General features: G+C 30.9%; 1 protein-coding gene across 2 annotated transcripts in view; it reads left to right on the top strand.

Annotated features, from left to right (window-relative positions):
• Positions 1-17,678, top strand: part of ko (Stork-head domain-containing protein knockout) — a 139,878-nt gene that overhangs the window by 27,798 nt on the left and 94,402 nt on the right. For both annotated transcript variants that reach the window (XM_089700494.1, XM_089700493.1), the window contains exon 2: positions 11,208-11,363. In XM_089700494.1, coding sequence (XP_089556620.1) covers positions 11,232-11,363 — 132 coding nt within the window. In that variant the 5' untranslated portion in view covers positions 11,208-11,231. The remainder of the gene's footprint in view (positions 1-11,207; positions 11,364-17,678) is intronic.

Here is a 17,678-nt window from a genome sequence, read left to right as displayed (position 1 = left end):
CTTTAAACAGGTGTTATGATATTCCTCAGCCTTAAGAACCCACGTATTTCCTACCACTCAAGATAATTGTAAAAAACAACATTGACAAGTGTGTTTATGTAAAACAATGGATCGGTCGCGCTTCGCTGGCTTCGATTACGCGACCTTGGCGACAGTTTCCGCCGTGACTCATGCGTCATTTGAGCGCTGATCTGCGCTTAGCTTTATGTTAATTAAACAGGTTGTTAAAAAATGTACCGTGCTTTTCTTAGAATTTGTTTTACTTGTAATACTGGTTGGAGTTGAGAGGTTTATCGTTTTGGGACTAAAGTAGCTACTTCTGATTATAAATATGCCTTCTTTGGTACTGAGTTTTTCGCACGCACGGGCAGATTTTGGAGGCCATTTTGTCTCGGTGACATCCGTAAAAAATATGTTTAATTATTCGGGTACGATATATAAGCTTCTTGGGTACGATACAAGAATGAAAAATACGCACAGATTATTAATTACATCATCAATTATCATTATAATATAGAAACTTATCGTCAGAGATAGTCCAAGTTCAAGATACAATATTCTTAAAACCTTTTGTTTATATTTAATATAAGATTATAATATATACTTTTAGCTAAGACTAGAAGACTAGAATAAGGTCATTGTTATTGCCATGCTCTTATTATTTCAGCAGAGTCTACTATATTAAATTGTAATCAAGTTTGATATGATTAATAAACAATATTTCAATAAATTGAGGCTTTCTCATAAATACGGCTTTTATTGTTTAATCCTGAGATAGAAAATTTATTTATAATTTGTAACTTATTCTCGAGGCATTAAAATATATTTTACTGTGCGTTGGTTTATTGGTAGAGCTATTATAATATAAATTAAATAATTTATGTATTAGAGCTTACAGATATTATCTTGAATTTGGCCCAAGGGTAATTGTGAACGCATTTGTATTGCTTTTATTTGTATCATTTATTATCGTACTACTTTCAGCAGCGTAGATACAAAGTGAAATGAAACAATTTTTGCTTGTACATACATATTTTTAAAAGAAACTAAATTGTGTTATAAGTACCTATGTTATAGTTTAGTATTGTAATCACAAGCAGTACCATAATGATACTAAATGTTTAGCATAAGCAATCGTTCCTATTTGATGATATAACGGACAATATTTGAGATCTTGAAATTATTTCAAGTACAGCGGGCACTTGGTGATAATGAATAGATAACCTTCCTGATGTATTGCTAAAAATTATAATTACTTACTTTAAGGTTTTCTATTGGAATATAATTTTGCAACTGATTGATACCTAGTGTTTGTGTTATCTGAGATATCATGTGTTTCTAAATAGATGTCCTAACTAAGATGGATTATGTGCATTTAATAATTAATGATCGGCACTTTATAAGTTTTCGCAATTGATTTCAATGAATCATGTGTTATTTGAATTGAATGAGGGTGTATTCATTTCTAATTAGTTGCGTATTTTCCACTAGAAGTTGCTTTTATATTACCTATGTATTCAATTATAATAATACATAAGGCGTAGATGTATTATTAGTTAATTTTCTGTGATACTAGTTTATTCAGACTTTTAGTAATGTCGTTGAAGGTCATAAACAAATAGGTATACTAACAGCAATTTTTCCGATAGGTTTTATTTCAACAGGCTTTTTGGTTTATTACTTACTAGAGTTTAGGTTGATAACTAAGATTACTCTGATAGCAACTTTTTTTAGGTTAAAGTCTTTTTTACTCAAAAATGCAAGCTATATTGTCAAACAAAAGCCACATATTTTTGGACTCTTATGACTATAACAGCATATCCCTGTGTTAACTTGTATAATATATGCACCGACCGCACCGACCTACTTCATTTAAACTTATCTTTTTCATATTTTCTCCTTTTGTGTAGATATCTATAGTAACGCCATTCAAGTAGTTCATTTAGGTCACCCATTTTACTCTTATCTATTGTTTTAAAAGTGGAACTTACGCTGCATAATAATCGTAGTTTCTTTAAGATTAGTTTTTAACGGTTAACGGATAATTCGAGACAATTAGCGTTGTTAAGCCGTAGAATAATAATCGTAATATCTTTAGTATACAGTAAATTTAAACAATTCAAACTTTACAGTAATTTTAATAAATCACTAGGTAATTAATTTTTACAAGACTTGTGGTCCTTCCCGGCTTCGCCCTCGGTATATTTACTATAAGCACATCATACTATAAGCACTCAGGCATTATTTATATTTATTATATTATACGTAAATATGCAACTACAAAATAATTTTTGAAATCGCGTTCAAAAAAACAAACTCTTGAGCTCTATTTCTTCTCTACTAAAAGAAGAATACTGAATACGGTTTTTACTACGTATAAATAGTTTAGGTACTAGCTTTCCTCCCGCGGCTTCGCCCGCTTTGTTCAAAACCTAATAAATTATATACAACCTTCCTCAAGAATCACTCTATCTATTAAAAAAACTGCATCAACATCCGATGCGTAGTTTTAAATATTTAAGCGTACATAGGGATATACCTAGGGACAGAGAATGCGACTTTGTTTTATTCTATGTAGTGATATTACACTAGGTATAAAATATACATATATTTAGATTTGAAACGCGACACTTTCCAGACAAACTAGCCATTTGTTTTAACCAACTCTGGCCAAATGGTCCGCAAAACTGCAATAGGCAATCCTTTGAGAATTATTGTTGCCCTGAGATAGTGCTTTGCCAATTCCTAAATTGCATTGTTCCCGGGATAATCGTTTTGGTGAACGTTTATTATTATACAGATAGGAACTTATAAAAAATGTTAGTCAAAATGCAGCCAAGAGTTATGTTAGTGACGTAAATTTATGGTTATTTTTTAGAGTAATTTAATTTTGTTATTAGACTGTGTATTCATCATAGTATACCTAAATACAATGTCAGGAAAATAAACATGACTAAGAATGATTGTTTTATTATTTAAATGGCTAAAGAATTCAGAATTAATTAATTTTAATTAATTCATTGTTAATGCTCATAATCACCGTTTAATTGCAATTATTTTAAGGTCAATTACGTATATAATTTGGAGGTTTTTATAAAAGCGAATTGCGTAGATCACTTTATCTAAAATTCTTCTCAGATACCTACGAGTAGCTATAGGAGAGCCTATAAAGAATTTAATAAAAAGAAATGCAACGCCAGCAATGCAATAAAACTATTTCATGCTGATATGCTAAATACGGACTTAATTCGTTTAATTTAAGGCTATTTTCGTATACACGATATGTAATATGAAGTGAGGCTGGAATTCGCTTATTGTATTGCCGAGGGGTGAAAACTGCGACGCTGTTATCACAATCCCATATGAATATTATTTGATGCTTTAGCTCTTTCAAATATTATATTTGTTTTGAATTTAGATTTTTTCTGGAAAGAAAAACAAAAAAAATAATTGTCTGTAACGCGCGGTAATAGACTACGTAGGAAAAACTATAAAAGAGACATAATTATAACTCTACATCGAAATTTGTCTTCTAGATACAAAGGTTATATAGCAATAAAAATAACAAATCAATTGTGATTGCACAGATTACCAAAGGCCACCAACGACGCCAATTTTCATTCTACAGTTACAATGTGACCTGCTTAACCTCATGTCAGGTTACGACTTCCGAACAATATATGATTTTGCATGCAAATATCACCGTTAGTTTTTATCCAAACTAACAAGGAACTGCTGTCAATATTTTAGAGCCGCCTTTATATTATGTGATTGCTTATCTTCAGTATACATTATGAATAACAATTGAATAATAAATATATGTATAAAAAATAATTTCAAAGGCTCTAAATGGTCCAGGATTACAACATAAACAAAACTAAAAAGCCAAACTAACATTCAAGTGTGGATAGCTAAAAAATCATTCCTATTACGTATTTTAACTTTAAGTTTATAATATCATTTCATACAGGAACGTTTACACGATGTATCGGAAATGCATTCGAATGTGTGATACACTAAAACGATTGAACTGTAAGACAAAAATTAATTTATTATGGTAACCCCAATTCAGGCCGATAAAGACAAAACGCGTAACTTCCTCTTGCGTGCCTTGAGAACGGTTATTGCGTACAATGATAGGAAGTAGATCATATATCACGATAATTAAAAGTTCTTGAAAATTATGTTCGTTTTTGGGTTAGTTCGAATGCATCCTTTTCGGATAAAAGTAAAGGTTAATGATTTTGGTCTCGATTTAATTAAATAATTGAGCAATGACATTGTTTCTTTTAAGGCCCAGAGAGTCGGTTTTCTTATAATATTACGGATGCAAACGGCTACAATTTCAGTTATATAAATTATATTTTATATCATAAATAAAATTTAGAAATAAACACTCTACTGCACTGTTTTGAAACCCAGCTACTGTATTTGAATATCTCAATGTTTTTACCGGAATGTGTTTGAAATCAGTGTTTTTATAACAAATTTAGTGATGCTTAGATTTCGCAATTTTCATTGTTTAAGGAACGCAACCAATATATTTAGCAACATCTGCAAGACTATTGCGATTTTTTATTTCGATACTGATAAAAATCTCTCAAATAAGTTAGCGGTTGTTTTTTGTGGATCACAATAGAATAGTATCCGATATATAAATATCGTTCAATTATTTTGAAACATTCATAACGGGTATTCAGAGGTTATGCTCGAATTATTCCTTAACTTTTTATGTTTTTATATTCTTTGTAGATGTTTGCAAGATTCTTATAATTTAGTTAGTTGTTATCAGATGGATATTGACTTGAGATTTAGATAGTTAATAGTCATTTTGTTTTCTATTAAAAGAAAAAGTATTAGTATTAGTTAAAACGAATATTTGTCCTGTATATTCTATGATTTTGACCTCATAATTCATCAATGATTCTATACAATAATAACATAGCCTTAACAAATGGAGTTTCACTATGGCCTTATCTTCAATGTAGGTTCACAGCATGGTAAACTTTCGCTGACAGCCCGTAACAGATTCGCGGAAACATTACAATCGAGTACCGTGAACTATTGTTGACTTGTGCACTATATTTATAAAGAAATGTTTAGTAAACTTTAAGAACACCAAGTGCTAATCAATGAAATAGTTATGAGGGATAGGTTTAACTAAGGTTTAAATAATAAATACGCGTAATAAATATAATTTAGAGTATAAATTACTTGACCGATAAATATTATATGTATATCACATATAGATACTTCATAAATATCCTACTAATATTATAAATTTGGCGCACACATAGAGGGTAACTTGGATTAACACATAGGATATGTTTTTCCTGGATATCCCATGTCTTCATAGAATACAGCGACAATATAATATTCCTAGATGGTGAATAAAATTGGTCTTTAGTATTGAAAGTAGGAAATGTTTTATTATACGTAAGTATAACAAAAGGACGTAGGTCACACCGGCCGCGGCGGAGAGAAATTATGATTGCTTCTCGGAAGATTGACTCAGCTATACTTAGTGTCCCATTTCCTATGTGTGGGAAACTGGACGCTCCTATTGTAGTATTCATAACATAATGTATTAAAAGAAGACAACGATCCTTGGTGCCATTGATATATTAGGGTTTCTTTATATAAGAATGCTTAATCCCGATTTTTAGAGCTGTTAAATTTTCGCAATAAGTAGCTGATGGACTTATGTGTTATGGAGCTTGACGGGACGCTGATTTATTTCTTCATCTCGTGCTTCGTCCTGAACAAAAAGTTTCGAAAACATTTAATTAACTACACATATCCACAGTTGCTATTGTTTTAAGTAGCGCACCTTTTTAAATGAAACCGTACGCTCAACTATTTTGTATTGTGCAAGCATCTATTATCAAGGGAATTCCATGTATAGTAATCCCACTTGTAGGCCACACTCGTTACCTAGTTTCTAGACAAGAACTTTCCTCAGTTTTTGCCTACAACATAAAGTTATATGGTGAAAGTAACCTTGAATGAAAGTTTATGAAGATTGATGCTTATACGTAATATTAGATGTTCACTTGTTAGCTGTAAAGCAAACAAAATATGACCAATTTAGTAAGGGATTAAAGATTGTAAGCACGTCATTATTGTGGAGATTGCAAGTTACGATGGACTATGTAATTATGTTTATCGATAAACACTTTTACAATCTATTGTGTAAAAGATCCGAATATGATTGACCTTCACCCACCTCATCATCAAGTTAGTGGTCAGTATACAATATATTGCGAGTGGGTTGACTAGAAATTTAATTTGTTGTAATAGGTAAGCTTATTCGTTCAGAATAAATGCAAGGTGCGCTATGTGATTTATTTAATTATATTTTTTAAGCTTTCCTTTTTCCATCTTTACGTCCATTATAATACAATCGGGCGCAGAGCACTTATTTATATTATGTACCTATTAATTGAAATAATAAATAACGTTATATCTTAGCCTACATTGCAATTTGCAGTAAAAAAATATACTGTCGTTGTACATAAACAGGGTCACGGTAAAGAGCTGAATGACATAAAATAATTAAAGTTAACAGCTATTAAGTCGACAATTTATGACGATTTGACTCGATAATATGGAATAATTGATATTTTATGAAGATAATAATTAAGGTTTAAGCCGATTAGAAAATATTTTAACCGCGGCTTTAAATTTACCTTATTATACCGTGAATATTGCATTGAAAGCCAGATTTATTTTTAAACCTGAATCAGCAAATGCTTCCTTGCTTATGTTACAGTAAAATATCAATATATTGTCTTCTTGCGAATAGTTTGATTCTATAATCATATGTTAAAGGTCATGCCGCTAAAATAATTTGATCTAAGATAAAAGTGTACAATGAAAGAACATAAAGCTGAATATACAATGAGAAAATTTTGCTTCCAATTATTCGTAAATTGTAGGACCTGCCAACACTATCGCACGGGTTAGTTCTACCAACGTTGAAGAGCTAATACCAACCTTTCTATAAGAATTAAACGTGAGACAAAAACACTTTCATTTTAACAAGCGTATCGGCAAACAAACAGGCGTTTCCTGTAAAGACGTTACAGATGGTGATGTAAAAACATTACATTCGTGATAGTTATACAACACCAGTTGATGCCGTTATAATGACCGACAATAGAGCTAGTGTGGCACGGCCTTAATTCCCAAAATGGTGCTGTAATTTTTGATACCCAAAAACACGCGATGGCGTGTGTGAAATTAATATAACGGGTTGTGACCATTGCCTGGCCCACTGCGGGCTTCCACTTGAGTTTTGGCAGAGTCTATGCAAATACATGATAGTTATTAATCGATTGCTTTTAATTGATGGCCAAACGAGGTTCGAGTCGAAGCTTTTCATAATTGATTTTGGAGATTTATTTTTTGGCAACTCATGTTATGCTTTTGCGATATAATATCTGATAGAGGTCAGATTAAAGCTCTATATAAGATTATAAAAATCTGAAAAGTCATCAAAGTAACTAATGTAAAATTCTGGTATGGCAGACAACATATCTGTCTATTATTCTTTGGATTGATTGTCTGTTCAACTCTCCTGCTTTTGAGACTCGAATTTTATGGCTTTGGGATGAAACGAGATTTCTTGCCAATTTCATTGTTAGAAAATCTGTAATATCTTTGTGATTTCAGATTTATTAGAATTTCATATTCATAAAAATAATTGGATATTGTTTACGTTTCTTTTGAAATCATTGTAATCGATATCAATAAAGTTAATAAGACAACTGGTGCTATAAAAAAGTGTGATTTGAATAAAATGTGGTTATTGAGCTTTGTAGGTAGGTACTAGGAATAATACAACAATTGCTAATTTAAAACGAGTTTACAAAGTAGTTTGTTTCGTGCTTATATGCATGCACAATAATAATAAATAATTTTATATTAATACTAAGTATCAGGAAATCTTGAAAAATACCTAACATGGGCAATTTAATACTGAATAATGCAATATTAACACTTACAAATTAACTAGATATGTATACCTAACATATCTAGTTAATTGGTAAGTGTTCTTCCGCATTATTTATGTATTTTGTAATTAGTTTGAAATCCCATAAAAGTATAATCCCATAAAATATTTCATACGTATTTTTGCGTATCTTTTTACATGAATTCTATATAGGTATTTACCGCTAATTGAAACAGATATCGCATAGAATCACCATTTACGCAACAGCTATATTTACTATGTGTTTATCAAGGTTTACAATTGCAACATGTATTTCCTTAAGTTAAATGACAAATTCTGAATATATCTCTAATTGAAGCACATTCTCTGGGAGCCGAGTAAATCAACAAACATTACATAACATCAAACGGCATTGTGCTAAGTTGGCGCGTTCACTAGTTAACCCTCTCCACTGTCTTGCATAGCTTTTGATAAAATACTGCATGCAAATGTAGGATCTATTCCAAAAAACATAAGGTGTAAATTGGATCAAATCGAAATACACAACGAAACACTAGGTGCAGTAAAGTTTCCGATTATGGAAATGAGTATAAAAGCTGTTACCAGAGACACTTGAAATTATGTCTCTTTATATAATTATTCAAGCTTCCGCTACAATTCTTAATATAAATACAATTTTATTGCCATATTTGGCATTATTGGTATTAGTTTACGCTAAATCGTTTCCTTGTTAGGTTGCTAATTACACACAAAATATTGCTAAATATCTTTCTATGGTTATTCTGTTAACTAGATCGATCGATGCTTTGCTACTGTTTAAACTTTAAACAATTAGCCTTTCCATCGGTTTATATCGTTTGTAGGGGCGTAGCGAATTAATTACTAGATTTTATGATCAGTTCTGTTAACTATAACTTTTTATATGAATTGATAGAAAACTTGTTAAACATAAAATAACTGTTAGACAATAAATTATCTCGTTAACCTAAAACGTTTTACCATAAAACTACAATAGTAGATGAAGCGTGGGTTCAAAATCCACATTTCATTTTATATTTTTTTATTTTAGTAATTAAGAAAAACATTTGTTATTTAATTATTTCGGGCAATCATAAAATACAAACAATCAATTATTGTTCTGTGTTGTATTTACGATTCTAATTAAATTAAAATAATAATGAATACAAAGGTACTTAAAATCTAAGCTAATTTATGCTCGAAGTAACTGTAGAGTAAACATATTTGTATCATTTATTCTAATAGCATGAATTTCCTGCGCTTACTCTTATGTTAAAATATATGATTATTATATTAAAATGAACCGATAGATTTCAAATTTATGCTCGATTTTATACGTTAACAAGATCTTACAAATTCCACAAAGTGCCGCCAGCAATCTTTATCTTTATGCAGTCAATATTTCCATGAAATTTGACTGCTCTTTATAGCCTATTATTGAGTTAAAATGTAATTTTATGCAAATTATATGCGTGAAAGGACAAAGTAAAGTTATTGATGCTTTAGACATTTTGCAGTTCAAGGGCTTTAGATATTTGTGTTGAAGCGACTCTACTATTAACATTATATTTAAAAAAACTTTGAAAGTTTAGTATAATAAAATTTAATAAATAAAACATTTAATTATTTATTAGTTGGAAATAATTCGTTTGTTATTTTGAAATAAAAATACGTGTGGCACTCGAGGACTGCCGCGGTAAAACTATTGCATAGCTGTGCCGGTTGGAGAGGTGTTAAGTTTTTTCGTTACGGAATTTTTACATTCGGTCGCCGCGCTGTCTGAGATAAAAGCTATGCAATAGCTTAAAAAAACAAACACACAAGAAGAAACAGTAATTTATTAGTAGTCTTATCATTGTCTCTAAAATATTCTAAAGCAAAAAAGCTGTATAACATCAAATGTTTTCAACGCTCAAGTCTAAAAACACAAGACAAATAGTCGAGTGTCACGTTTGCACCTTGCGTCTTGCACTCAGACAAGTGCCTCTAGAAGCAAGAACATTGCTTGTCTTGTGGAATCATTTGTTAGCTCTATTTTCAACGCCAAAACCAGCTACGTGCTTTGTGGAGGAAATAATTTTTCAAAAGTTTTTGTGAGTTCTAATATTTTCATAGATATTTTGATCACCTATTTTCAAATTCAAATTATATGATGTCTATTGAAAGACATGCCTTCGACAGCCTATAGTATCTTTTTATAGTATTTTTTTCGATATAGTACAATTGAACATAATTTTTAAACACTCATTAACTTTATAAACCGTTAGGATTACATGTAACAATCTTGTAATAATAAACTATTTACCTTTTGTGTTTCGTTTATTTTTAAATCGCAGAACACAAAATTCTCTTAAATATTTTCTATTTCTCTACCTATCGGGAAAAACCTATGTATGGGTACTATAAATTTATGTCATAAAACGTATTTGATTCCAAAAATGATTCGCCAAGGTCTCCTTAACATGAAATACGCTAATTGTCCAGAGTTCAATAGTAAAATCGTTCTATTTACAGTACCGTATCGATAGCCATGATTACAGATAGGGCCCGTTTATTGCATAACACCATTATTGAATATTGTTCACTTTATGGAGTATTGTGACAAATGAAATAATAAATATACGCCTACATGGATGTAGGGATATCGGAGTTTGAAATCATTAGGGTTGGTGGTAATGTCTCCTTTTTGTTATGTAATATTCGTATATACTATATAAATATCATCAATACAATATACAGTTAAATATAACAGGGAAAGCAATATCAAATTCTATATGTACAATGTACATATTATTATGTATTACTATTCTTTTGATAATTTAACTATAATTGTTTACTATGTTAGTGTGATATAGATCGATGTATCTCGCTACCATTATTTCCTAATTAATTATTTTATTAGTTTGGCACTTAGAACAACAAAGTAATAAATACGAGAAAGTTCACACTGCAATATAAATTAAGGAATGGCCTTCTATATTAATAATTGTATTACTGTCACAGAAAAATACGAATTATAATTCAACTAGATATTAAGTCGGTACCCTTTGTTAACAGTTGAACAAATGTTCAGAACTACACGCTTAACCCGGTTGTATTTCATGTAATATCTGAGATAAAACTTACATACGAATACGAATGTAGTTAGGAGAGATGTATGCATTTTTTATCTCAGTGAATTAATGTCATTAAAAATAAATTTCAATCATTATTAATGAAATAATCCTTGTTACAGAGCATGCCGCCGCCCGTGTAAGGCATGAGCGGGCGCGGAGCGGGCGGGCAGCGCTGCCAGCTGATCTTGCAGCGTTGCCTTGCCATCCACCTCACCAAGCCGGGCAACGCGCCAGATGACTTCTGGATGTACGACTCTGGATATCTGCTGTTCCAGGTACAGTATTCAGTCATAAGCGGAAGCGATTTTATATTTTTAATATCTTTCATGCAAGCAGCAACATACGGCAATATAATGAGATTAATATATATATATTTTATCAGTTTATTTTATTTACATAATGAATAACCTTTTTTTATTTGTATTGAAGATTTGTATTCCGAATATTATCTCATATGATAAGCACTGAAATGACGCTGGTGAGACTAATAATAGTTTACGGAACTAGGTTTCGTGTTCATAACGTCGGATAATCTTCATCTAAGTATGTCCAAAACCGAAATGATACTCTACATATCTAACGTTGCTTTGCTAGCTTTTTGCTATGGATTATTTCGAATTTAAATGCTGAATAAAAATCATATCTTAATTGCGTGGAATGATATAAATTTGTACCACGCAAAGAAGAAAAAGAATTCAGATAGGATAAAAAATATACCTACCTCGGTTAAGGTGCTCACCCTTGAAATCGTGACAGAATTTTCACATAGGTATATCAAATAGTTTTTTTAATAAAGTCGTACAAAATCAAATGAACAATATATCAAAAACAGATGCAAAATAACAATAAATAATAGACTTATGAAATAGCATTTACACTGATTGATGATCGCAATACATCTGAAGTGATACTTGAACTCGATTGCACTACTATTAAAATCAATTAAAATGCATGCTAATATAAGAAATACATTGCGCTAGACCCTTATATGGGCTAAATATATCACGAGTGGATCGGCCTAGTTAATACTGAAATATACTCATATTTACGTTGCGTAAGAGTTTTAGGTTTTAGTAATGTACATTTAAATTTCCGTTTCCATTTTCTGAAAAAATTCCTTTAATTGAAACTTGAAAGCTTTAATAGCTGAGAAAAGTGAATCAAACATATCCAAAAACAAACTCTTTACAACAAAGTATCTGAGAAAGACCTTGTTTAAAATCTACATGTCAGTAGTTCTCATAAGAAAGTGTTTATTTATTTTTGATATATTATGTTGCTCAGGACAAATTTTTATATTGATTTGAAATTTTAATAAGGAAAATGAAAAGTAAATAAGAGGATGAAAGTAGCAGAAATGCTTTTCCTATATCCTATTTACGCGTATTATTCAACAATTAATTTAATTTCGACCTTATTGTACATGTATTTGTAAATTAGTACATCTGTTATAAATTACACTATTAAATTAAGGGCATGGACGCAATTTGAGAGCGGCGGTCAGTCGCTACAATGTTTGCACATTTCAACACCTTCAACAATTAAATCAATTTTAACTTTAACGCATGGGGATTGGATTCAATTTCGAGTGTTATTCCTTTGAGGTTATTTGACCACTGCAGAATTGTCCATTGATCGAACATTAATGGATACTGTTTGAGTTATACTGAGATTTAATATCGTTTGTATTTAATACAGTATATATGGTCATGTCGAAAGGATTACTGGCGCCATGCTCGTCATTGTAAAGACAAATAGGTATATAGTTGAGAGGTCTAAATGAATCTATTTTTTCCAATAGATTTACATAAATATTTAAAAATTTTAGCCTATACCCAAGGAGTTTACCACTTTCACGAAAAGTTATTTAAAATAAATTATTGAAATAGCGAACACTTATCTATCATAGAATATGGCCACTTTCATTTTGAAAATAAACAATATAGAATACACGCGATTAGAAATTGCATCCAGTTTGTGTTTATGAAAACCCGTATTTATTGTATTAACAAAGTGAAATATACCATTATGCTATCATTACGTGCTTATAATAAAGCTACCGCGTAGAAAGTAAAGAATCATCGGGTTAAAGGTTTCTCGCCTTTAGCAAATCTCTATAGTATTGTTTAATTATATGATGTATGTACTGTGATGTAAGTACATGTATTGCACGTGCCTAATGGTCCAGGAACGTTAATCTTATTAATTTTAAAGGTGAGGCGAGATTTTCTACGAATGCTTGATTTATCGTATCATTGGGTTCGGTGGAGAAAGTTTAAGGGTGTATGTAATGGATTATTTCTATAGAATTATTATAATTATTAATTCAGTGAAGTCGTAAATTTACTATTGTGTTTATGAAATGACGTATGGTAAACACTAACAACCGGTGATACTTTAATTATAAGGCATTACAATAAGTGAATGTTAGCCACTTTAGATCTGGATTAAATCTATTTGTAAGCTATAATGTCTTTTAATTCTTCCTGAAATGTTCTGTACACTAATAAGATTTATAGTAAAATTTACACTATTAAATATAGGATAGCAAAAGATGCACGATTTTTATGTATTTTTAAAACAACACTTAGTTATTAATATTCAAAATATTATGCCTATTTTATTGTACTGACCTGCATCCACAAAACCTCACAAAGAGAATAATTAGCGCTCACTATCAGAACACGTATAAGCGTAAATTAAAGAGCCTTTACAAAAATCGTTTAAATAAATGTGAATGGTTCGTTATATTCCAACTCGCCAAACAATGGGACGCGAGCTTTTGTTTGCTGAAAGCTATCTTTGTCAGACGCTTCGTAATTTCCCCCGCAGACTGAATGAAATATCAGACTGAACTTATTTCACACTTGCGGGGATTTAGATTGAGAATATTATATTATAAATGGTAATTTAATCTTATGATACTTACAAACGCCTGTGACTTCTCTTTCTTAGAAAACTTGTTGGGCTTTCGTTACTTATTTCACTTTTTCTAAATTCAACTTGGAAAGTGTTTTGTTAACACAATTTTTTATTAAGTCTAGTCACATTTCTTCATACTTCCTATAGTTAAAAATGATACAGGAACTAAAGCTCCTAACTACCTTTTCTGCCTATCAAAAGGTAAACAATTGATCCAAACCTAGTGTTGAAATCGAAATAACATAACAGTATATCATACTCCATCCAAGTGTTAGACAATGATTCAAGTCTGAACAAAAGTCATCATTTATAGTCATATCGAAACAACGAATGAAATAGTGAGCTTTGTCGACAAACAGTCACAGTCGGCGCCCGCTGGTGACAATGAATCAGAGCTTTTGTTTCATGCTTTGCAAATTATATGCGCATTTGATAGTATCACAACATATTCTTTTCTTATAATAAATAAGAATAGAATAGGCTTTGACTAATCATTTTATTTCTAAACTCTATTTCTTTATTTGTGATTACATATTGAAAACCTTGACCCTTTTTAACGAATAAGATGTTTCTTTAAGCAAATTAATAATGAATGAAATTTAATGCTGTATAAAATATTGCTACTTATTATTTCGTATAAGGTATCTTTACTTACTTACTGATAGATTTCATTGATTTATCAATGCGCAATATCCATCCCATACACATTTTCCTGATAATATCGTATCCTTAGATTACAAAATTCGTATCGTATCTTTAATTTATCTGTCTACAGATGACGTTGACAGCAATTTCTGCTTATATTCCATATTTATGTTAAACGATATACATATTATCTTCGATCTCTTTCGTTAGAACTTCCTGAATTTCTATGATTTTTATATAGAAAAAGCTATTTGATAGTTTTCAATGGGGTAGAGTTTATTATAATGAAAACAAAATCACAAATTACATCATCTTTTAGTCTTGTGACTAGCTTTATTGTAAAACCAACCTGCGTTAATGTTATTAAGGCCCACCACACACCCCGCCCATAAAAAGCTCTGTTTCGTAAACCAAACATCACCCACATAGTGGTTTGTTTTTATAGCACTCAAAGACCAGAGTGGCGCGTGTTATTTTAACATTTTGTATGTTTGTTTTGCGATTGCAAAGTCGCTTTGTTCTTTTGTGCTAAAGATCTGGCAGATTATAGAATGTCTTATGATTTCGGAACGCTTTAGACCGTTTGAAGAGCCTCTTTATCAACATTGACGTGCTGGGTCAATTGGTCTTTATTATATGTTTACGGAGCACACTTTTTTGTTGATGTTCATTTGATGCAATAGTTTGTTTACTTAAACGGCTGTAATATTAATTCAACTGACCTCAAAAAATTTGCTATGAGCAAAGATTTGAATAGTGGTTTTATAGTTTTCTTTTATAGATATACCTAATGAGGAAAGAGCTTTTCATTGCCAATAATAAAACTGAAAACAAGAGATTTAGAAAAAATTGACATTATAATATGATGTATCATTTCTATATATAAAATTATCAAACAAAACATTCTGATAAAATGATAAATGTTATCTGTTACCTTCCTACATCATCGATCTCCTGTTATCGATAGCTAGAACAATAGATAAAATAGAAATTGATTTGTATCAGATAGTGATAACAGATCAACACCATTCATAACCTTCCCACGTACAATTTTCTATAATTTCTTTTATCGATATATTTATTCGATTAAACGAAACGATTGTAATCGAATGAAAGCTCGATACGTTATTGTGCAGTTTAATTTGTAATAGTTTTGAATAAGTGAGCCATGTATAATATGCTATTGTGAGCGAGTCGATATCAATCGGCGACGATCTAGAAATTTTATCGCTTTCCATTCGATTTTTATGTGAGAAGTTAGTGCTTGTTTTGAATTTAAATGGCATAAGGAAATACGTTTTATAATCGTTAAGAGTTTTAGACTGCCATTAGGTGCAAACTGTTCTACCAATTATAATTAGCAATTATATTTTTGCCAATTCGTTTTATTGAATTCCATTTATCTGAAAGTGGATTTTTTTCAAAATGATAACTTAATTTAGTTGTTTCAATACTTAGATGCTATTAAACTAACTGCACTGAGGAACCTGAATAAAAAATAAGCCTCTATTATTTATGAGAAAATAAATAAATAAGCTTTTCCTATTACAAGTGAGGTAGGTAGTTTAAGAAGTGAGAGGATGTAAGTACGTAGGTACTTCTATTACGTGTTTATCCCGTTGAGATTATAATCTCTATTAAATCCATGTTAAACTCATAATACATACATATTAAATCATTTCTAACACGTAACTTACCCGATTATGGTCATAAATAGTATCGTTTAGAATCGATTACGTAAATCGAGATATAATCGCCAATTATCAAATCGATATGCCCTAAGGACATGATGGAGACGTTAAAGGGCTTTCGATTGGGCGGGACGTAGAATTAAATCGATTGTAAAATGTTTTTATTGCAACTCTTCCGGTCCCGATTCTAACATCACTTGACGAATCCCAAATTCTGTAATGCAAATTCGACTTTAGCATAAACAGATAGAGTTGGTTTTTACAAAGCACGTGTCAAGTTACTGACAAGTGGCTTGAGCTCTCACACGCGCCTATTATACGGGTCGTTATCGATTTAGCTTCATTTATTTCAACAACGATAATAGAAAACGTATTAACCGGTTACGTAAATAAGCCCTTTCTATAGTAATGAGGGTGTTAAATAAAACGTTCATGTGAATCTTTTTCGTGAAACTGTAGCGAATTTGCAATGGATGAATTAAAATAAATGGTGCGATGATTTATGAGCAGTAATTCTTCTCAATACAAACTGTATTAGATAAATGAGTGGATTTTTATTGTATATGAGTTAAGTTCTTTTTAATGGTTTGAATCCGAAAGTTAAATCACTATACTTACGTAATTACCTTTATTAGCGAACTACAGAAATAAGCAAATATTATGTGGCAATATAGTCTTGTTTTGAACATAAAAACTTAGAAAATATCTTTATGAAAAACGTGAGTAATAAAAAGTCATCTATAATATAAAAATGAATCGCAAAATGTGTTGGTAAGCGCATAACTCGAGAACGGGTGGACCGATTTCGATAATTATTTTTTTATTATATTCCTTGAAGTACCAGGATGGTTCTTATGTAGAGAAAACATAAATTTGTACCACGGGCGAAGCCGGGGCGGACCGCTAGTTTTTCATAAATACTTAGGTACTATTATAAAAATATAGGTAACCTGTGTTTGTCGACTCTGTCCATTGTCACTTGAAAAACTGAAACGGATAACTACAGAATTTCATAATAAAATAATAAACTTACCAGTTATATATAGAATTTAGTATGCAATAAAAATGCAAATCACCTTTGCCGCCTGATGCAATTTTTTATTAAGCCATAAATTTTAGTACCTACTCAACTATGGACCATCAAAATGACATTTTAATCCACTTGATCACGGTTTCAACTTTCAGCTGCTATTGTGTAAAAAGTTAAAAATACAAAAAATATTTATAAGTACTTACTGACACTTTTATTTTATGTTACCTGTCTGTTGCCGCGGTTTATGCTTTAAATGTAGAGGCACCTGAAAACTTTTTATATCCGGTTAGTTTTGAACA

The sequence above is a fragment of the Colias philodice genome, chromosome 11 (assembly GCF_061535455.1).
Source record: "Colias philodice isolate Cphi_HAF_F1 chromosome 11, ilColPhil1 Martin Lab GWU primary, whole genome shotgun sequence".
Classification (NCBI taxonomy): Eukaryota; Metazoa; Arthropoda; class Insecta; order Lepidoptera; family Pieridae; genus Colias; species Colias philodice.
The sequence above is the reverse complement of the archived record's forward strand: the minus strand, read 5'-3'. Positions and strand labels throughout refer to the sequence as shown.